At 34.6% G+C, this 24,040-nt stretch overlaps 1 protein-coding gene across 1 annotated transcript in view; it reads right to left on the reverse strand.

The window, feature by feature from the left end:
* hdlbpb (high density lipoprotein binding protein b) overlaps positions 1-24,040 on the reverse strand; it is a 45,322-nt gene that overhangs the window by 20,404 nt on the left and 878 nt on the right. Inside the window, exons 2-14 of the mRNA XM_056469182.1 lie at positions 22,128-22,208; positions 20,057-20,155; positions 17,336-17,484; positions 16,506-16,721; positions 14,916-15,122; positions 14,621-14,836; positions 11,347-11,553; positions 11,144-11,251; positions 8,461-8,565; positions 8,194-8,272; positions 7,730-7,869; positions 5,472-5,576; positions 26-139 (exon numbers count right to left, since the gene is read on the reverse strand). Coding sequence (XP_056325157.1) covers positions 26-139; positions 5,472-5,576; positions 7,730-7,869; positions 8,194-8,272; positions 8,461-8,565; positions 11,144-11,251; positions 11,347-11,553; positions 14,621-14,836; positions 14,916-15,122; positions 16,506-16,721; positions 17,336-17,484; positions 20,057-20,132 — 1,722 coding nt within the window. The 5' untranslated portion in view covers positions 20,133-20,155; positions 22,128-22,208. The remainder of the gene's footprint in view (positions 1-25; positions 140-5,471; positions 5,577-7,729; positions 7,870-8,193; positions 8,273-8,460; positions 8,566-11,143; positions 11,252-11,346; positions 11,554-14,620; positions 14,837-14,915; positions 15,123-16,505; positions 16,722-17,335; positions 17,485-20,056; positions 20,156-22,127; positions 22,209-24,040) is intronic.

Genomic DNA, 24,040 nt, shown 5'->3' on the forward strand with positions numbered 1-24,040 from the left:
AAGCAAGAGGAAATTACTCTAGTACCAGCTCAGCGATGAGTTTCTGCAGAAACTTTGCACATTTCTCCACCTCATTTTTGGGCCCCCGCAGCTGCACTATGTCGCTCTTCTGTTGCTGGTCTGGAAAAATGATGATAACCTGCAGAAAAGAAATCAAAGACATCTGTATGAAGTCAACTCAACATTTAAAGGGATGGTTCCCCCCAAAAATACAATTCTGTCCTCATTTGCTTACCCTCCACTTGTTTCAAACCTGTTTGAGTTTTCTTCTGTTCACACACACAGACACAAAAAACTATTACAATTGACTTCCTTTATCAATTTCTTTTCCTATCATGGAAGTCAATGGCTACCAGTGTTCTACCTCATATATGGGGTGTATACAGCAATTATAGGAGTGCAATTCAATACCTCTTAGGACCTTTTATAACCTCTTAAGGCCCAAGGTGTTTTTTTACATGCATTTTTTATTTCTCTTTGCCATTTGGGCTTATTAGAACCTAATTAGAATAAAAACCTAAGTATCATCTTTTGATACAAGTACTTTTAGAAAAAAATGATGTCCATATGTGTGGACAAATGTGCAAATTTAAATAAAACACTTTTTTTTAAAAATTTTTTAATGCATATATAACATGGCTATCAGAGAGTTAAAATTATTTTTTCCCCATTTTGGACAGTTAAAATTTGTGTTTAGGACATTTCATATGCTGCAAAACAGTTGCAGGATGACACTGTATGTCTGTAACAAAATATGAAACATTTAAAGCCACTTAAGAGCTAAAAATGTGCTGTCCACGAATGTGGACACTCAAGCCCTAGGAGGTTCAAGCCCTAGGAGGTTAAGACTCTTTCCATACATTTTAAGACCTTTTCGCCCCTTTAGGTTTCAACAACATTGTTGTGGCAACATTGGCCACATTTTAACTTACAGTATAATTTCTAAATAATGATTGTAAGAAAGCACAACTAAAGACCGTTATCTTGGTATAACTCATCTATGCAATATAATTCAGAAGGGTGAGAATGAAGAACAAGCACAGGCTGAACTATTTGAGGTGATTTAAAGGGCACCTATGGTAAAAATCTACTTTTCAAGCTGTTTGGACAGACATATGTGCATGTATGGTGTATAGACTGTCATATTGGGGTGATATAAGCACATCCAGTGCTTTTTTTTTTTCAATTTAACAACATAAAAAATGGTGGACCAATTGGAGCGGTTTTCAAACTGACCGCAACTTTACGTAGGAGTGCGGTCCCCCCGCCCACCAATATTGATTGACAGGCGCGTCATCATATCCTCAGTTTGTTGATTCACGTCCGCCATTTTCAGCGTGAGTCAAGCAATATCACTAAAGGAACACCCTAGCTCTATTTTTAGATGCAAGGCTCATTGGGCTCAACACAAGAGCAATATTCTCCACATTATCACTCTAATCGGAATTATTGGTTGTATCTTTAGGTAGGTTTGCAAACATGTGTACTTCTCATTGAGTCTACCTTATACTTCAGCCGTTTGCATTCCTCGCGATCCCAGAAGCTCCCTGTGATCTTAACTAGCATGCGTTTTAGAATTCTAAACATAGGTTTCTATCAGGGTACACTCAAGTCGACGGCTGGGCGCCGTGGACCACTACAGAAACCTATGTTTAGAATTCTAAAATGCGTGGCGCGACGATTCGGGACACTTCATGTTTCTGCCGCGCCACAGAGAGTGTCTGGTGTGCCGTGTCGCGGCTTCGAGCGGCGCATCCGGTGCCTCGGTCAAAGTTAATTCAGTGTGCGTGGTTATTAGTTTCTGTGTACAAGCTCGGCACTTGAAACTAGCACACAGTTGGCTGTAAAACTGTACAAAGACACATATGATTTTGTACTCTCTGCTTGGTCTGTGTCCGAATTGTACATGTACGACTGAATGCAGATCCTCTCACTCTCGCTCCTTCTCTCAGTCTGCCTGTCTGTGTTGCAAACAAAGAGCGGGTGAGCTCATGGCCCCGCCCCCTTGTTACGCTGGGCGGGAAGCCGAAACTAATTTACATGTGAAGCAACACACCCCTAAATCAGCGAACTGTGGACACGCCCCCAACATGACACTTTTTAACACATTATAATAAAAAAATCTGAATTGTGTTTTAAACTGAACCCAAATTGGCACACTTAGAAGAACCATATTATTAATATTAAATCATAAAAAAGAGGCAAACTATGTGCCCTTTAAGGTTTGAGGTGATTACAAAGACTCTACATGCAATGCTAATTCATTCTCTTCCAGTAGGCGGCGCCTATGGAGCATGGGAATGTGTCAAAATGTGTCGTAATGGCGCAATAAATTCTGGGTGTTTAGGACAAAGGAGACTGATTCCAATTGATCCCTATTGATTTTTGTATCATATATCACTCAGCAGCAATAATCTAAGTGCTCGTACTACAGATAATGAAGAAAATCATATCTGTCTCTCAGTTATGGATAAACTTCGGATCCGCCCCCTCTGCGTCTGTGCTCGGCTTCTCCAGTTACACTTCAACGCTGGATACATAATGTTATGGAATGCATATTATCAGCCTCTCGGACACACAAAGAGCGTTTATAAAGGTATATACACGTTAGTCCATTTTATATGGAGCGTTTGTGAGTTGTTTTTTAAAAGATATTACTATAAAACGGTCATTTTTTCCTGTTGCAACTTCCATTGGTTACATTGAGCTGCAACCATAGACTGTAAAATATATGAACGTAGTATCCGTGACGTCACCCATTGGTTTCTGAACACTGCAAAAGAAGCTACAAGTAAGCGCGGCCAAATGTCGCCATTTTGTTCGCGCATCAAGGCACCCACGGCGGGATACCAAACAAGGGCAAAGAGGCGGAGAGTGACCGGAGCTACAGACACCTGCTGGCACTTTGCTTAGACTTGGCAGACAGACTTTACTTTGAGATAAACACTTAATACTCTATTACCTGCGACTCGTTTGTGTTCTGACCACATGTGCTCGGCTGTACACTATATCAATAAAGTGTTTAGACTTTTAAAAACACTGTAGTAATACAGTGAGCCACTAAGCATTGTTCTTATGATGTTTTTCTACAGGAGGAAAACACAAATTACTTCCAAACACTTCAAATATAGTGTGTGTGTGTTAGTAAATGCAAGACTATTGATGAACTCCAGCATAACACTGCATGATAACGCTTCAGATGACTGTTCTAGAGCCTACAGCTAACCAATCTGTCACATTCTGGAGTGCTTTACGGGTCTAAAAGAAAATATTAATGATAAATGATCTTAAATAAAACAAATACATTTATAGAGATGGTATACAAGTATATAACTTTATTCACATGGGAAACGAGGCCACACGAATGGTTTGTGAGCACAATTAAGTGCACACAGCATCCCATTTCATCTGATAATTGTAAGAAATAAGTACAAAAGGCAGCTGACTGTGTAAAGTCACATAAAACAAAACAAAAATACGATGAATATGCCGAGATCAGTGGCTAATCTGCTGGATTCAGCTGAGGTGAACTGACGGCGACCAGCGAGACCTAGCTGTCACTCAAGTGGCCACGCCCTTAATTATGCAAACTTAATATAACCTAATTTAAAGGAAATGGATTAGTTATAAAAAAAATTCTCCCCCCTCACAGTTGTCATGGAGGGTAATAATAGCTATATGAACCAAAATCGTTCTTTGTACCAGGCTGTAAACACCTTTTTTTCTGCTGTAAAGTTGGCCATTCTAACAGTGGGCTCAATTGCAATTTGCTCTATTATGGAGCCAGGACTAGCGGAATTTTGATGAATTGCAGTTTCAGTTACTTCCGTATTGGCTTCCCTAGGGAGAGCGGGAGGTTGCCGCTTGGCTGCAACTCGTCATGATGTAGATTGTACAGTTTTGCCTTGGTTACTGCAGTAAACAAACCAGTGTGATATCAAATCTAGCATGATTTTGTCGACTTCATAAACTACACTGCACCCCAATATTCGCAGATTAAATTCAATCAAACTTCAATCAAAATTATGACACAAGATTCAATCATTTCTTCTGTGTGGCATTGTTAAGTTCTCGACAACCGATACTTTGTCAGCAACGCCTCACAACACCATCGCAGAAAGTCCAGCATGTTTAATTTTTTTCCTGTTCGTGAGTTCCGTCACGTGGGTGACACTGTGCAATAGGAGCACATCCTTTCTTGTTATCTCAGCAGGTGCTGCCATTAATGCGCTGGTCAGGTAAACAAAAAATTCTTCCTAAGTTATCTGGTAACATGTTCAGTCCTGCGAATACATTGCAAAAGTGTTTCCTGCTTATCAAATTTGTCATTAATAGTGAAAACTGTTTAATATAGGCTTCTCTGAAACTGAATATTTCACTTTATATTAATTAGGGTAAATTATTATTTTATTTGACCAACCAACACAATCTCACGGCAATTCGTGTTTTGGCATATAGCGGACTTGTTTTGAAGCACATCACCTCAAATGTTATTCGTTATTCTAGTTTATAGATAACTGACAAACAAAAGACACATTAAAATGAAGATAAAAATTATAGCAAACGAAACTCGTTTAAAAAAGATAATTTTTCCAAGAAAAATATACAAATTATATTTTTGTTTGTGCCCCTCCACTACTCAACTATACGGGTGGATGATGATGATTTCACTCTGAGAAAAATAAGGATTTATTTAATGCTTCACTGTGATTGTCTCACAAATCTCAGTTATATATTTGCTTATTTTAATATGCCATTATTTTAAAGATTATGTCTTGAGCATCTGATTTTTCCTTGCTGCTGCTGCTCCTTATGTGATTTCATTTTCTTTGTCTCACACGCAGAAAGTTCAGGCGAGGGATTGTTTAGTTAGAAACCCATGGCAGGAAAATATAGATTTGGATTTCAAAGAAATTATATTAATATTAAAAAGGAATCTTAAGTTTGATCCTATTCATGTCATAAGGGATGGCCTTAAATAATGTAGTTATTAGTTGTCTGCAAGCACCAGTGTTTTTTGAGATTGATATAAGATAAAAAAAATAAATAAATTGAAATATCGTTACAGCAACACTTGTGACTGCTTTGGGAAATAATGCTTATTGTAGATGTCACGGGATGACTGATCATGAAGGAACGTGTAGTCTGGCACATTTGTTACCGTCCACGACTAGTCAAGATTTTATCAAGACAAAAAAAAAAAAAGTATAATCTGACATAGTGACTTTTGTAACCGACAATAAAAATTGTGTGATCTGACCAGGGCTTAAGATAGCATTTAAGACTTTAATACTCTTTAAGGGCCTTAAATTTCTCTAAAGTGTTTTATTAACTTTTATATCCAAGAAAAAAAACTCAGATCGTTTAAAGGTTTGGAACCACATGAAAGTGTGTCAATGGAAATGAGATTTTCATATTTTGGGTCAACCGTCCCTTTAATGACAAACAAACAGTGTTCCGAAATGAATCACCTCAGGAAACTTGTCCCGCACTTCTTTGATCTTCTCTCCTTTCTGCCCAATGATGGTGCGGTGAAACTTCTGCTCTATGATCAGGTCTTTCGTGCGTTCATTTTCCTATATTGTCAAAGATACCAGAACATTACAAAACTTAAAGCAAGCAACCCAACAGTATAGTGGTCTGCAAGTTAAAGAAAAACAGGCAAACTGAAAAAAACACTTACAAACTGAAATAAACATCATCAGTTTAACATATGCATACAGAAAGCACATGCAAAAAAGTCTCAGAGCACATGCAAATATAGAAACCCGCTGCAAATTAATATGTGACAACCTCAGCTTCCTGTTTAGTGTTGTTTTCGGAAATCTGAGAGCTGAGTTTTTTGATTATTTTAATGACCTGCTCATAGAGTTCTTTGTTGTTTGTACATTTTTATTTTTGAGAGTAACTTTTGCTGAAATGGTATTTAATACCATTTGATTTAACTTTAATATGCAATTCGTCAGATTATTAGGGATAAAAATAAAAATACAATCAACAAGGATCCAAATGATCAGGGCGTTAAAATAAACACCTCACCACTCAGATCTCCAACAATAATGTTGCAACTGAATCTGAACAGGAAGCAGCCGGGTTCATCACTTTTTATTTCTCTTGTGGTCTCGTGTGGTTTCTGTATTAGCATTTGTGCACGTGTGTGTTGTGTAACTGATGAAGATGTTTTCTCAATTTGTTCATGTTTTTTTACTTGCAGTGCGTTTGAGCCACCATACAGAAATTTATAATAACGTCATATACAATGCATCTGAAACATGCTGTGACTTTAATTCCAAAGAATTTTGTATGAAAACTGTGGACATTTTGAAAAATGTGCACACACTGGACTTCAAGATGATTGTCAGAGGCATGTTGAGTATTTATATGATGCATTTCCCACAAGTAGTTTCAGTTTTACATTACATACATTTTCTTTGGCTTGACGTATGTAACAGCTGCTTCCTTACTGTTTTAAGGAGGAATGGGGTTTCAGACTGTCAAAATAATATTAATTTTCCCATATATTAGAATTTGTTTTGTTTATTATCATTTGTCTGTGTATCATACTCCATCCAACAAACAGGGTTTCTGCAGGTTTCACCAAGTCAAATTTAAGACTTTTTAAACCTTTTTAAGACCATGGACAATGAAATTTCAGATTTCTTTAGGGCTAAAGGATTTAAAAAATAAAAATAAATTATATATATATATATATATATATATATATATATATATATATATATATATATATATATATTATTAATTATAATGTATAACATGACTGCACCCACATGATGTGTGGAATCAGTTTCTTAAATAACATACATAAAAATTATACAGTTCTATTTGCAATATCACCCTGCAGCCCAAGACCGGTTACTCACTAAAGCTAAGCAGGGCTGAGCCTGGTCAGTTCCTGGATGGAAGGACACATGGGAAAACTGCTGTTTGTAGTGGTGTTAAAGAGGCCATGTGAGTGGGCGCAATCTTTCGGATGAGACGTTAAACCAGGGGTGGGCAAACTCGGTCCTGGAGGGCCGGTGTCCTGCACAGTTTAGCTCCAACTCTAATCAAACACACCTGCTTATAGATTTCTAGTGATCTTGCAGATACTGATTAGCTTGTTCAGGTGTGTTTGATTAGTGTTGGAGCTAAACTGTGCAGGACACCGGCCCTCCAGGACCGAGTTTGCCCACCCCTGCGTTAAACCGATCAAGGCCTCCCAATCTACCCCATCCACCGAATTGGCTCTATCACTGTCTCTTCACTACACCAATAGCTGGTGTTTGGTAAGCACACTGGCGCCGTTGTCCTGTGGCTGCCGGCGCATCATCCAGGTGGATGCTGCACACTAGTGTTGTTTTATGATTTTATTTATATTAAAAAGTTAAACGATTCTATATTTAGCTGTTGATGTTTTTTCTATAATGCACATTTCTACTTCATTAGAAGTTGTAGTTAACGATACAATTATTTCTTTTATTTTTATTTATCCATTAAGCTCAGAAATGTATGGAAGTTTAAGTAGGACAAAAGATTTGATTTAAAATTATAGTTATCATTTGTACATATTATCACTGGGGTCACAGTAACCCCAAACAATGGGGCAGTGCGGCAAATCTCAACATAAAAAAAAGCCTAAATGTTTATTTTATGAAGGGGTAGTGTTTTTTCCTCTCAATGATGAGTCAGGTGTGATTCATTTTCTGTAAAGTACATTAGCATGTCTCACCATCCGCTGGGCCATGTCCATCAGTTCTTTGCGAGCGAGCTGCACTCCCTGAGGATCACCCTCAATGCGAACCAAACCGCAGCGCTCTGAGTCCTGAGGAATCCTCACCGATACCTTGTACTGCTCCTTTATCCGGTTAACTAGAAAAATCACACAACTATTCATATCTCTGTTTATTCATAAAAACATTACTGTAACAAATACGTTATGCATAAACTGAAGGTAACATAATCAGATCCAAGATGCATTTATTATATTAGATATTTTAATATTATCATGGATAGTAACCATAATGACACATGAAAAACAATATTCAAAATAAAGGGAGAAGTACATTTGCATTCACTGCAATTTGATGCCACTGCTTGCAATCAAATCACATGTAAACCCAAAATGGCTATTCAAAATTGCCTAAACAAGACTGAAATTTGAGATTTGACTCTCTTGAAAGGATTTTAACTTACTGTTGGCTCCGTTTTTGCCTATGAGGTGTCTGTGGAAACGCTGATCAATGTTAATCTCTGTAAAGTCCATTCTCACCATCTGAAAAACGGAATAAAGCAAAACAGTATGTTTATGTTTCAAAAACAGAATTTAAACCTGAAGAACTAATGGAAATTATATTCTTAAGAGTTATTATTTAGCATACAAAAATACCATTTATCAGTCAGTTTATCTTCTTTTTAAGCTCAACAAAACACTCTGAATAGGAGATACAAGTGTTCTCTGACCAGGTCTTTGATGATCTCCTGTATCTGAGTCTGGGCTTGTTCCACCTCCTCCGTCGGTCCCTCTAGACAGATGCGCTCCTCTCCGTCAGTGAACTCTATATGAACCTGATGATCACCAACAAACACAGAATCTCATTAAACATTTATGAGTTACGGTTAAGAGTTTTAACGTTATTACTTTTTATGTAACACAAATGCATGAACTGTTCAAGGACTTAATGTGGAGATCAAAATTAGAGAACCACCTACAATTTCCTAAATGGAGATGTCATTGCTTAGTCCTATTTAAAGTTAACAGTAGTACTGTAAACAAGCAGTTTTTAAACATGTTTTCATGACTTGCATATATTCTAAAGCACAGGATTAAAAACTAATTCAATATTTGAAGACACACTGATCAAAGTTAGAGAACTCTTTAATATTTCTCCTAGTCAATGGTGTTAGGGTTAGGGTTAGTGTTATCTGGTCCCTGTTGGTAAATTCCTTAATTATTTGAAAAATAAAAAAAAACACACACACTAAACTTGTATTGATGTGATGAAGTGTAAAAGTCACGCATCTGTGTTGGTCACAGAACATATTGTTTTCCAAAAATCCAAAAGCCAATGAAAAAAATCCCATTTGGAACCCTCTCTGGATCATAGATCATGCCAATTTTCAGGTAGGCCTACAAAAATATGACATCTCAGCAGAAGTATGCCCATATTCAATCTGATTTGCTATTAGGGGTGGGTGGTATGATCAAAATTCCACTCCACTGTATGATTAATTTTCACAGTAATAATATATTTCCCAATATAGTTATTTAAATAGGTCATTATACCAGAAAAAAAATAATTAAAAAAAAAAAAAAAATCACAAAAATTATATAATAAATAAACTTAAAATCTTTTATTTGGACTTTTTTTCAGATATTTTCTAACTTTTTGGATAAGCTCATGCCAATATCTTTTGTTTGTGTGTTTTTGAGAAGTGGTCATTGAGTTATTTTATCATTCAAGTTCATTTACAGAGTCAGTTTTGAGCTTTTTATTCCCTGTAAGTGTTAGATCCCCACAATAAATTTAAATAGGATTTTATAACCCAATTCATGCTTTGCTCGTAGATGGAAGGAAAAACTTTCATTTTTATTCCTTTAACAAAGCCTCCCCTGAATAAATTTCTTATGGGGATTTCCCATTCTTGAAAGCAATATTTTAAAGACAAAGGATTAACAGAACACTGAATTAAGCTGTGTATGACTGGTGTCAAAGTCAGTCAATCCTCGTTGTATCAAACAACACTAAGCACTTTATGACATAACTTCATGATATTTATGTTATACCTAAATTTTCCTATTCCACAGTTGCGTTAACTGACTTACATTAGGACCTGGAGGAGGCTGTAGCGCTACCCAAGTGACTTTTTAATCTAACTGAGAGATATTGTACACAGAGTTATTCTGTACTCACATTCCAGTTTCAAGTCGGTGATCCAAAACAGTAAATCTAATCCGCAGGTACAATTTTACCTCAAATTGCTATTTTGATTTTATCACGAACACTCCAGTCTCGTGAGCAGTCTCTTACATGTACACTGCACGAGTTATGGGTTCACGTACACTGCCACACTCACTTTTTTACATGTATACACAGATTTTTATTAACAATAAAAATAAAAGTTTTATTAACGTTGACAATTTATTCCCTGATTATTGTAGCCCCTTTCACACATATTTACCGGCAATTACTGCCAATTTTCCGGAAAGGGATCATGAGTAAAAAAGCCCTTTTTTAAAAATACAGGTAAATTTGTTCCGGCAGTTTTCCGGAAAGAGTAGTTTTACTATTACCGGTAATTTGCCGGAATGCTGCTCTGTGTGAACGCAGAAGGAAAATTGCCAGAAAGAGCATGTTCATGTTTAGATTGTGCTAACGTGAGACGTCAACTCCAGCCAATCAGGACATTCAGACGCATTCACATCCGTGCAGTTTATGAAAATAAATGTCTATTTTCCAGACACATTTAGCTGCTAGTTGTTAGTCAGATAGGGTTTCTATGTTCCTTCTAAATGTCGACTGTGTAAAAAATGATCGATAAAATGCTTATAATAAACCACAGATTGTTTATCTTCAGGCGCTGCTTCAGCTGCGTGACGCACATGCACGTGAAGGAGTGCTCTGGTGAGCGCCAGCACACACTTATATTATGTATTCATCGAAGTTGTTCACAATTCTTATCCATCCACAGAATTTGTAATGTAATCAAATGTGTAAACATTTAGTTGCGGTTAGCGCTTCTGCCTTTGGATGTCTCTGGGACAAAAACAGCTGCATGAGTTCTAAAGCTTTAAATAAAAGAGAAACCATCAACAAAAGCCCAACCCCTTCTATGTTTACGAATACAAGCGCAGCCATTTAGAGGTTATTTCTGGTTAATGTCAGAATTTATCTGTATTTTGGCATAGATGTGTAAATGGTCTTTTCTGGAAAAGTCAGGAACGTTCTTGCCTGCGTGAACAGTGCATTTCAAAAACATTGTAATAAGTCATTCGTTTTTTTTATTATTCTGGAAATTTTCCGGATATTTATTGGTATCACTGTGTGAAAGGGGCTATTATCTGCCATTATACTGCTCATCTCCACTTGCTATATTCCAAATCTGACATCGCATAACATTGTGCTTTGATTTCCCTTTTCTATACCTTAGGCAGCTGCTGTGTAATGCGACTGATGTTTTGTCCTTTCTTGCCAATGATGAATCGATGAAGCCAAGCCGGAGCAATCACTTCTGCCACTATAACACTTTTAGCCTGCAAAAAAAACAGGTGTCAATGAAAAGAAGCACTCTATTGAAACTATGACCAAATAAATTTGTAATAGATCTACTATACTCAAAACTCCTGACCTTGGCGTAGACCTGTGTGAGAGCAGGGCCCAGTTTATCTGGCTCTCCTCTGAGGATGATGGTCTCAGATGCGGAGTCCAAAGGAGGCATTTCCACAGACACCCCCGTGTTCTCCAGGATCTCCTGCAGGGTGTTGCCTTTTGGGCCGACAATGTACTTGTGTTGGGACTTCTTCACCTCCACCGAGATTGTGGTCGTTTTTCGTTTCTGCTTATGAAAATAAAGAAATCAGAAAAAAACATGCACACACAAAATCAAGCAACAAAAATATACAATGTTTTGGAAATAAGCCTCTTACATAGTGTCCAAAGTATACACAACATAGTGCCATGACATGCAATGAAGGTTATGTTAAAAAAAGTTTATGTCCTAATCATATGCAATAGCAAAGAGCGAAATGTATATTTTAGAAACAGTTTCTATTTCTGCATCGTCATAACAAACAGCATATACTACAATAGCAATGATCACCTCAGGTACAGATTATGTACTTTATTCTGTGTTAAATGCTACCAATAAGAGTTTGAATACAATTTTATGTGACACTTATTGCCATACTACTGAAAGCAGCAGCAGGTAGTTCACCTCAGACCTTGAAAATAAATTAACTTGCAAATGGTTTAAAAATGAAAGTCAGAACTGTGACAAACCACATCATTCACTCAGCCTGTGCACTTTTAATAATGTTAAATAGGTCAAATATGTATTAATTAGATTATAACTGTTATCATATTGTCGGGAGTGCAGTGCCTGATATTTAAATGAATAGCTGGTATTTAAATGTTTCTCTATAGGTCTCTAGTTTAAAGATCTAGGCGCAAAGTCTAAAGCACAGGGCACAAAAGCATTAAGAGCGTGTCCGAATCCACTTTTGCTATTTTAAGGACGGATCAATATGCTGTGCTGCAGCTCATGGTCTAACAGGGTTGAGCTTATTCTCTTAATAAGTTATGGGTGTGTTTTGAGAATAAACCATTTGAGAATCTCCCATTCTCTTTAAGAGTCAGTTACGTCACGCCGTGGCGCATTTGCTGTTTACATGGCAGACTTTATAAGTGTAAAAACTGAACGCTTCACTAGCGAGAAAACAGTTAAACAGACTATCTGCAGCGAGAGGATAAAGAATCAGCCTCTTTCAATCAGCCTTTACTTTCACTTTCTCTCTTTCTTGGATAAGGAAACAGTGTTGTAGGCTATGCACAGATATTTAAACAAATTGGCGGGATAGCAAATTTAAAAATAGCTAATTTTGCTATTTAAACAACGTGGCGGAAAACGGGAAAATTAAGGTTGCGTTGGTCGGAAAATTCCAACACTTTGGGGCAAACAAATCTTGCGCCTTATTGCGGCAGGTGTACGATAGGGCCCAAAGTGCTTGTTGCTCGAGTTAGGACACTGTGTTATGCTCAACAACAAGGCTGAATTTATTTGATAAAAAATAGAATCAAATAATAAAATAAACCTAGTAATATAATGAAATATGTGACCCTGGACTGAACCACAAAATGTATTTCTTATTTTGCCTGAGAATATTTTGCAACAATCTAAAATACATTGTATGGGTCAAAATGTTCTTTTATCACAAAGATCATTGGAATATTAAGTAAAAATCATCTTCTGTGAAGATATTTTGTAAATTTACTACTGTAAATAAATCCAAATTTAACTAAATCAAACACTTATCAGTTTTTAATTTCTTCACTGTCAGATTCCAGATTTTCAAATAGTTGTATCTTGCCCAAATATCGTTCTATTGGCCAAAAAAAAAAACATACATCGACGGAAAGCTTATTTACTTATCTTTCTGGAGATGTATAAATCTCAATTCTCAAAAACTGACCCTTATAACTGGTTTTGTGGTCTTTGCCCACATAATTGCAATTTTTAAAAAAAAAGTGTTTTCTTGATGTCACATCCATAATGAAGCTTTTTCCTCATCAAAGCAAAAATGTCAAATAAAATAAAATCATGAATTTTTGTTCTATAGAGGGGACCAACTCTTATCCTTTTGATTAGCATTATGGGCTCTATTATTTAGCATTATTAGATACCCGTTTTGCTATTGTAAGGATGGACAAATGCTTTGCGCCACAGCAAATGGTCTAACTGGGTTGAGCTTATTCTCTTAATGAGTTATGGGTGTGTTTTAAGCATAACATGTATTAAACCAATCAGAATCTCATCTCCCATTCCCTTTAACAGTCAGTTGTGTCGCGCCATTGCACATTTACTATTTACATGGCAAACTGAGTGGAAAAACTGAATGCTTCACTAGCGAGAAAACAGTTTAATAGATCATCTGCAGCGCAACGGAAAAAAAACGAGCCTCCTCCATTCGGCCTCTTTACTTTCTCTTTACTTTTACTCTTTACTTTACTCCTTTACTTTTGTGGATAAGGAAACGGTGTTGTACCCACTCCACTGAAGACATCAATTAGCCTACATATTTAATTTCGTTTGTTAAGTGCAAAGATTTTTTTCAAACTACTTCTAAATTCAGTTCTAATTTCCAGCAAGCGTAAAAATGAACAGTAATAACTAAGTGAGGTCAAAAAACGGAGTTATATCTAAACACACGTCCTATTCTTATGCCCCATATAGTGATGACGTATGCATAACCAGACAGGTAGAAAAATCTAAACTTGTTGCATCAGGTGTATGAAAGGGCCTTATTTCTTTTGGGTGGTGATATTTTTCTGACCCCACAACTCTGTGGTTAGTTGTTTTGGAAAATATAAACAGATGTTTCAATATAATGTTAACATACTTTCTCTGTGAATTTATGTTTTGAGCTTGTACTGCAAATGTCATATCCCTAATTCTGGAGTTGGAGATTGTTTGATAAATATATTAGTTCTAAAGGATAGCATTTACTTGAAACAGAAACCTGTAACATTTTCAATTTAGTGTGCCCTTGCTAATAAAGTACTCTCGCTTTTTTTAACACCCAACTGAATCCTAACTGAGCCTCGTTTTTCTCAAGGTTTTTTTCCTTATTTTTCTTCAATTGGTAAAGTTTTGGTCCTCGTCACTGTCGCCGCTGGCTTGCTTGGTTTGGGACTTGTAAAGCAGAGCATTGATGGATTTTTTCTTCAGTGTTTGGACAGTGAAATTTAAACCACACCGAAATGAACTAAACTGAAATTCCATTCTGAAAACTGGACTGACAGTTTCAATTCGCTAGAACTTCTAAGTTAAGCTGCTTTGACACAATCTACATTGTAAAATCACTATAGAAATAAAGATAAATTGAATTGAACTGTAATTAAATCACCTTCTCTTCATAGGTGGCCCTGATGCGTGCGATTGCCATCGCTACCGCTTCCTTCTCTCCAGTAATGACGATCTCATCTTTGGGAATGCTGGGTGGCGGGATGCTAATACGAGCTCCGGTCTCCTGGCTCAGCTCTTGAACGAGTCGATTATAAGCACCGGCGATGAATGGATGAAAAGCTTTCTCAAAACACAAACGTTCCACAGCACGCTTGTCCTGAAGAAGACAGCGGGAGCATAGTGAGATTGAAGGAATTAAAATGTAAAACTTCTTGTCATCCAGTTTTCAGGTTTACCTGCTCTGCGGAGATGAGCTGAATCTCATGGCGAGCTTTCTCAATGCCTTCCTTGGTGCCGGTGATGCGGATGTTGGCGTTGGGATCATCGGAGCGGGGAATGGCGATCTTGGTTGCCGTTTTCAGCTCCAGCTCTTGCAACTTTTCCCCATTCTTTCCGATCACAAATCGATGATGTTCTTTCGGGATAAGCACAGTTGCTGAGGCCTGAGAAAATTAGCACAGATATATACATTTTACAAAATAGCAAACTGGGTCGTTAGCTGGCTGGCATTTCAATTCAGTTTTATTTAGCATAGTAAATAACAAATAAAAAACATGGTAATACACACACACATATATATATATATATATATATATATATATATATATATATATATATATACTACTATGTAACTATGTAAGATTTTTAAAATTTGCTTTACATAAAAAAATTAAGTAAAGTGGTGCAAAAAAAGTGTACGGATTTCCTATTTGTTGATTTTGTTTTACCTTAGTAATCAAAACAGCATGATGTGTTTACACTGAAAAAAAATGATGTCTGCAAAATTGTTGCAAACAATTTATATGGGTTGAATTTAAATAAACAAATTAAATTTAGTACTGTTCAACTTAATTTGTTTAAATTCAGCACAAATAAATTGTTTACAACCACTTATCTTTAGTAAATCCAAGAAATCATCTTTGAATCATTATTTTCAGTGTACTTGTGTCATCTTTGGCTAATATTTAAATTAGTTCAATGACCTGAAACATTAAAGTGTGACAAACATGCAAAAAAACTAAATACATAAGATAAGTAAAAGGGCAGAAATCTTTTTTACACCACTGTATGAATGCTTTTAGACCCTGAAAATGCAATAATTTTTTTAGATATTGTATGTATGTATGCATGCATGCATGCATGCATGCATGCATGTATGTATGTATGTATGTATGTATGTATGTATGTATGTATGTATGTATATACATACATACATACATACATACATACATACATACATACATACATACATACATACATACATACATACATACATACATACATACATACATACATACATACATACATACATACATACATACATACATACATACATACATACATACATACATACATACATACATACATATATATATATATATATATATATACACACACACACACACACACACACATACATACACATACATACATACATACATACATATACATACACAGTTGAAGTCAGAATTATTAGCCCCACCTGAATTATTAGCCCCCCTGTTTATTTATTTTTTTTATCATGTAAAAACCGGAAAACTTACAAATTCTTTGAATCTTGTGAGGGATGGTCAACAGTTTAATTACAAAAGTAATTACAGAAATTAATTAGAGATGTAATTACATCCAGGTATTTAATCAATCATGAGTACAATATAAAAAACATGTATTTACACTAATAGTACATTGTAACAATTGATTAATTTCAATTTAAGTATGTATTGGTTAAGGCCACTTAATATAAAGTGGGATTGAAACGTATATACTGTACTTTATATATGCTCTTAAAAGCAGTTAAATATGAAGAACAAAAATCCGACAAGCACCTGAGTCTGCAGTCGAGCCACAATCTCCTTCCTTGCTTTCATGACAGAGTCCAGTTTACCAGTCACCATGATGGAGAGGCCTTGGTCCTTGGCAAGAGACAGTTCGATGTGCGCTCCGGTTTTCTGCATGATGTCCAGACACACTTTCGCCTCTTCTCCCTCACCGAACTGACTGTTGTCTTTATACCGCCGCTCCTCCAGAGGGACATGAAACACCTGATGATGTAAAAAGAGTATTTGGAGATAAAGTGTGGCGGGCGTAGGATGACTTTTACAGAGTTCAAGCAATATAATCTGAATGCAAAAACTGATTATGTGTGTTACAGTACCTGAATGATTGTCTATAAACAGATATTAACACATTGCGAACTGTTGCTCTCAAAAAACAGTTTAGTAAAGAGATAGTTTATCTAAAAATGAACATTTCCTCACATTTACTCCTGAACTTTTAGGAATTTCTTCCTTCTGTTGAACACAAAAGAAGATACACTGAACAAACAAGCAAAAATACTGTTGAAGTCAATGGCTGTTTATCTTGCTTTGTGTTCAACAGAAGGAAGAAACTCTGGAGGATGAGGAAATTATGACAGAATTTCCATTTTTTGGTGAACTATTGGCTTAAAACTTCTTTTAAAAAATCTTTATTAGGTCAGGCAAACGATAAGTACCAAAAAGGTATAATTTATATCATTTTAGCAGCATTATCACACCTGGTACAATTCATTAAACTACCTATAAAACCATCACGAGTTTATTAACATCACCACATATTCAGGGTGCTTTTAGTTGTTCAATACCTAGACAACACAGAGTGGATAAACCGTGTTTACCTGAGTGATGACAGAGGCTTTGATGGGTCTGATTTTGCTCCAGGCACCTGCTGGTTCACCCGACTTCTCACCTGGAGAGCCCTTGTCCGGTAAAGGAGGAAAGGCCTCCAGGTATGTGGGTATATAGGCCTCATCCTCCGGTGCACTACCTAAACACACAAAATAAAAACAATTAACTGTAAAAATCGAATTTGTAATTGTATTTAAGAATTTCTGATCCTAAACTTGGAACAATCCTAATCAACACCAAAGAAAAAACTCCACCAAAATCCTACTTTTTAACGCTGTTTATTTAATGTAACGCATCATACTGTATCCTATTCTGACGATCTTATGAATTTGCTGCGTGTATTATATAATTGGATGTTGAGAAAGGTTTTGCATATTCATATGAAAAGAACTTTGTGATCTGCTCTTTTGTTCTGTTTTTTTTTTTTACACATGATGCTTTCAGCTATGATTTTCTTTATTATGCTTTCAGCTACGATTTTATCCCTATACAAAGATTTTAGATTTTATTTTTGGAAAATAATGCATTTTTTGTTGTGTGTGAATTTTGAAACATTTCAGACAGTTGTTGACTTTTTACAGCTGAATTAAAATCACTCACATAACTCGCTAAAAGTATCATGGTGCACAGGAAAAAGATTGAAGTATTGCTATATTACCAATATTATTTTGCAAATAGAATGCAAACTGTGTAAATTAATAAATAATTAAACATGTTATTGACAATTTTATTTCAGTTCAGTAAACACTTCATTGCCAATTGGGTACATCAATTACAATTACAATACATCGAACAATTATTGTAATTAGTGGTAATTTATTATTATATTATATTATTAATTCATTCATTTTCCCTCAGCTTAGTCCGTTATTTATCAGGGGTCACCAAAGTGGAATGAACCACCAACTAATCCAGCATATGTTTTACGCAGATGCCCTTCCAGCTGCAACCCAGTACTGGGAAACACCCGCACACTCTCGCATTCACACACACACTATAGGTAATGTTGTTCATCCAAATCACAGACCTTCTTGCTGTGAAGCAACAGTGAGCCACCGTGCCATTCCATATTATATTATATTATATTATATTATATTATATTATATTATATTATATTATATTATATTATATTATATTATATTACATTATATTATATTATATTATATTACATTATATTATATTATATTATATTATATTATATTATATTATATTATATTATATTATATTATTCATTCATTTTCTTTTCGGCTTAGTCCATTTATTAATCTGGGGTCGCCACAGCGAAATGAACCGCCAATGTATCCAGCATTTGTTTTACGCAGCGGACGCCCTTCCAGCTGCAACTCATCACTGGGAAACATCCATACACACTCATTCACACACATACACTACAGACAATTAAGCCTACCCAATTCCCCTATAGGGCATGTCTTTGGACTGTGGGGGAAACCGGAGCACCCAGAGGAAACCCACGCAAACATGGGGAGAACATGCAAACTCCACACAGAAATGCCAACTGAACCAGCTGAGGCTTGAGGCGATCGTGCTACCTACTGTGCCACCGTGCAGCTATATATTATATTATATTATATTATATTATATTATATTATATTATATTATATTATATTATATTATATTATATTATATTATATTATATTATATTATATTACACCATAAAGATTGAAAGTGGACATTGAATGGTTACATTGCATATAGATTAAATAAAATTAAGCATAACATTTTGAGAATACAAAATACAGAATATATTTTTTGTTCTATTTATTTATCCTTTATATTATATTATATTATATTATATTATATTATATTATATTATATTATATTATATTATATTATATTATATTACACCATAAAGATTGAAAGTGGACATTGAATGGTTACATTGCATATAGATTAAATAAAATTAAGCATAACATTTTGAGAATACAAAATACAGAATATATTTTTTGTTCTATTTATTTATCCTTTATATTATATTATATTATATTATATTATATTATATTATATTATATTATATTATATTATATTATATTATATTATATTATATTATATTATATTATATTATATTATATTATAATTTATTCATTCATTTTCTTTTTGGCTTAGTCCCTTTATTAATCTGGGGTCGCCACAGTGGAATGAACCGCCAACTTATCCAGCATGTGTTTTATGGAGCGGGTGCCCATCCAACCACAACCAAGCACTGGGAAAATATTATATTATATTATATGTAACACTTTACAGTAAGGTTCATTAGTTAATGCATTTACTAACATGAACTAATCACGAACAACACTTGTATAGCATTTATTAATCATAATTGAAAATTTACTAATGCTTTATTAACATCCAATTCCATGCTTGTTAACATAAGTTAATGCACCGTGAGTTAACGAACTAACAATGAACAACTGTAATTTCATTAACTAACGTTAACTAACATGAACAAATACTGTAGTAAATGTATTGTTCATTGTTTGTTCATGTTAGTAATGCATTAATTAACATTAACTAATGAACCTTATTGTAAAGTGTGACCATATTATATATCACATTTACCATGATTTACAAAAAAACAACCATTACATCACTTCTGTAGCAACAATTTTCTTATTTTTGACCTTTCCTGTCATGAAACAAACATGTTTTTAAGTAAATAGATTTCAGCCTTAATTTAACCACTGTTGTCATACCCATGATCTGAACGTCCTTCAAGCCACTGCGGTGCTCTGCAAAACTCTCCTGAGTCAACACTGCCACAGAGCTCATGTTTCAAGACCGGATCCGCTATCCTGCAGACACCCGGAGGACAAAATACAGAAAAAGCTCAATAAAACAGCATTGAAGATCTAATCCAAACACAAAGCCCTGAACAAAACTATCTAAAAGAGCCTACCAGTAAAAAAGACACAGTGTTAAAGTGCACGCTGAGCTATACAGTATATTCTCTGTGCTTTCTGCAGGCCAGCAGGGGCCTAAAACATACGGGCAGGTCCCTGAGCCCAGCAGCATCTCTCTCCCCAGCTGAGCTCTCCAATTAAACACACACTGCAGCTGCCTGAGAAATCTAAGACTAAGAGCCTTGGGTGAGAAGAATAATATAATGGTTATTGATCACTGTCTAAAACACTTTTCAATCCTTTAGCTGGCATAGAATATTTTCATACATTAATATTTTATTCAATATCTCCTGAATACAGTTAGAATTTACCAAATTAATTGTTATAACACACAATTTACATGGTAAAAAATAAATTTAGATATATAAAAATATAAATAATATAATATAAATTTAGTATATAAAAGTCCAGAAAGCTGTATTCAAATCTGTAACAGTGTCAAACTTTGGTAGCTGTTTTCCCCTTTTAAATATAGAATAAATGTCTAAAATATTAAATATATTTTAGCTACTGTATATTATTCCATACATGTAATCAATACAGATGTGTACTGATAGATGCAGTTATTCATTTTCTTTTCTTTACCCCAACTTTTAGATTACTTTTGTATGTATTTTATCATTTAATAATTTTTTTTTTGTATTGTACTGTTTAATAATTCATATTTACGCATTATTTTAATTTTATTTAATTTCACCCCACTATTTATTACATTTTTGTCTATGTATTTTATCATTTAATTACTATATTCTTTATTTCATGATTTATTAGTTCTGTACTATTATATAATATAATAAATACTCATTAATTTACTTGTATTTTCTTTTACTTCACCATTTATTAGAATTATTTGTCTATGTATTTTATTATTTAATTACTATATTCTTTATTTCATCATTTTTTGTTCTGTACAGTTTAATAATTCAATAATCACTCAATAATTTACTTTGACTTTTTTTACCCCAACATTTATTAATTTTTTGTGTATATATTTTCCGATGTAACTCCAATAATCTTTATTTCATCATTTTTAGTACTGTACAGTTTAATAATTTAATAATTACCCATTAATTGACTTATTTTTTTTTACCCCAACATTTATTAGATTTTTTGTGTGTATATTTTCTGACGTAAGTTCAATATTCTTTATTTCATCATTTTTAGTACTGTGCTGTTTAATAATTTAATAATTACTCATTCATTTACTTTTATTTTCTTATACCACAACATTTATTATTTTTTTGTGTATCTATTTTCTGACGTAAGTCCAATATTCTTTATTTCATCATTTTTAGTACTGTGCTGTTTAATAATTTAATAATTACTCATTCATTTACTTTTATTTTCTTTTACCACAACAATTATTAGATTTTATTGTGTATATATTTTCCGATGTAATTTCAATAATCTTTTGCATCATTTTTTAGTACTGTACAGTTTAATAATTTAAGAACTACTCATTAATTGACTTATTTTCATATAATTGTTTTGTATTTAATTACTTGTTATTAATTTTAATAGTTTTTCTATTTAATGTAATTGATTTGATTATTTTATTGTTATTTATTATTTGATTCAAAACATTTTAATACATTTTGTAATCCTATTTTTCTCTGAACTTTTCCTTTGCAAGAACCCTGCCTGAAAACACCTGCGCTAAAGCAAGTGCTAAAGAGTACAATATAACGAGTTTGTATTTTTTTAGCGCATTTTCATCACGATTTTTTAATTATTTTACACTGCACACATACAATAATGCACATTCTATTCTTTATAAGGTAAATTCTATACAAAATATAGAATTTGCACACCTCAAACATGCCTAATATTACAATAATGCAAAAGCCAGGAATGTTTTACCCACCTGCAATGGGTCAAAAACCAGAAAGTCCGTCCAGGTGGCTGCTACCGAGAGCTCTTCAGTGTCAAGTCTGTTTGTTCAGCCCTGAGATTAACAAAGAGAGATTGTAACCAGCCTTGTGATTACATACACAGTGTTAAAAAAAAAAAAAAAAAACACAGCAGGGTCCTCTGAGGTTGACCAGGTAGGGGCCTGAGTCCCAGTAGTCGGCCCTGAGGGAGTCAATAGCTAGATGCGGTGCTAAGGATAGTCTCTACTTCACTCTCTGGTGACCATGTGTCTAATTGGTGTGTGGGTGTTTGTGCTTTACTGGAGTGATGGCAAAAATAAACACACAGAGACACTTTACACATGGGATTGATCAACACATTTTACACATATCCATCTAAAAGTCATTCAGAGAACAAATCACCCATGTAGGAGAATACAGATAAACATGATAAAATACAGGCATGGGTTATTAGACATTTGACAGTAACTATTTGGACTGCACAAGATATAATTTCAGCATCAATATCGCAATGTGCGTATCTGCAATAGTCACATCGAAAGATCTGTTAAGTCTGAGGGCCCTATCAAACACCTGGCGCAATAAGGCGCAAGACGTGTTTGCCGCCATGTGTTGCTATTTTCAGACCAGTGCAACCCTAAATTTCCAGTTTTTCGCCACGTTGTTTAAATAGCAAATACATTTGTGCCACTTTGTGGACTCATGGGTGTTCTGGTCTAGAAAAGAGGTATCCTAATTTTGAAGAACTGAAAAAAGAGAAAGAGAAAGTAAAGGCTGTTAAAGGTTGTTAACTGTTTTCTCGCTAGTGCGCATTCAGTTTTTCCTCTTACAAATTCTGCCATATAAATAGCAAATGCGCCATGGCGTGAAGCAACTGACTCTTAAAGGGAATGGGAGATGAGACTCTGATTGGTTAATTCTCAAAACACACCCATAACTCATTAAGAGAATAAGCACAACCCTGTTAGACCATGCACCAGCGTGCAGAGTGTATTTTTCCATCCTTAAAATATCAAAAGTGGATTCGGACATGCCCCTTAATACATTTGCGCCATGCGCTTTAGACTTTGTGCTTAGATAGGTAAAATAGAGTCCAGAATTTTAGTTGACCAGGAGTCACTGCCAAGTTTAACCATATCAGAGTAAAAGTTTATCATTTGCATGCATTTTTAAGAGAGTTTGAAACATTTGGGCACAAAAAAATAGGATAATTGGAGGTGTAACACAGATTAATTGTATTTAATTATTTATACTGGAAAACAATGTTTGTTTGTTTTTACTTCAAACTTTTGTCCTGTTGCTAGTTCAAATATCTGCATTTCAAAGTCAAAATGAGACTTCCCCCATTGGCAGATAAATTAGCTTGTTTTAAGGAAAAACTCTCAATTTAGACTTGGTGAAAACAAAACAATATTTTTTTCCTTGATTTAAGAATATTTTGACAAGAAACGAGACAAAGCAAAATTAAAAAAAGCATTTTTTGCATTGTGATTATTTAATTTCTGTACCTGAATACATGTTGGACTCCATAGAAAAATGCCAAATAGAGCTATTCTTGTGAACATGACTAAATATTACAATATTTATCAAATAAAAATAAAATACCGCAATATCAGATTTTTCCAATATCATGCAGCCCTAATAATTATTAACTAATATTGTGATCATCCTATTGCTGACTGTTATTCTGCACTATCTTGCAACAATATTAAGTCTATGAGCGGGACAAAACATTATATTTGATTATCTTGATCTGCTCTTGACATCAACAGTTCAATCTTTACTTGTTAAAATGCTAATTTTTGATATTAGCACCTACATTTTCACTATAAATGCTAATTCCCTATATTATTAACAATAATATCACAAATTAAAATTCAACAATAAATAATGTCATTCTCGATAT

This window comes from Danio aesculapii, chromosome 12 (genome assembly GCF_903798145.1).
Source record: "Danio aesculapii chromosome 12, fDanAes4.1, whole genome shotgun sequence".
Taxonomy (NCBI): Eukaryota; Metazoa; Chordata; class Actinopteri; order Cypriniformes; family Danionidae; genus Danio; species Danio aesculapii.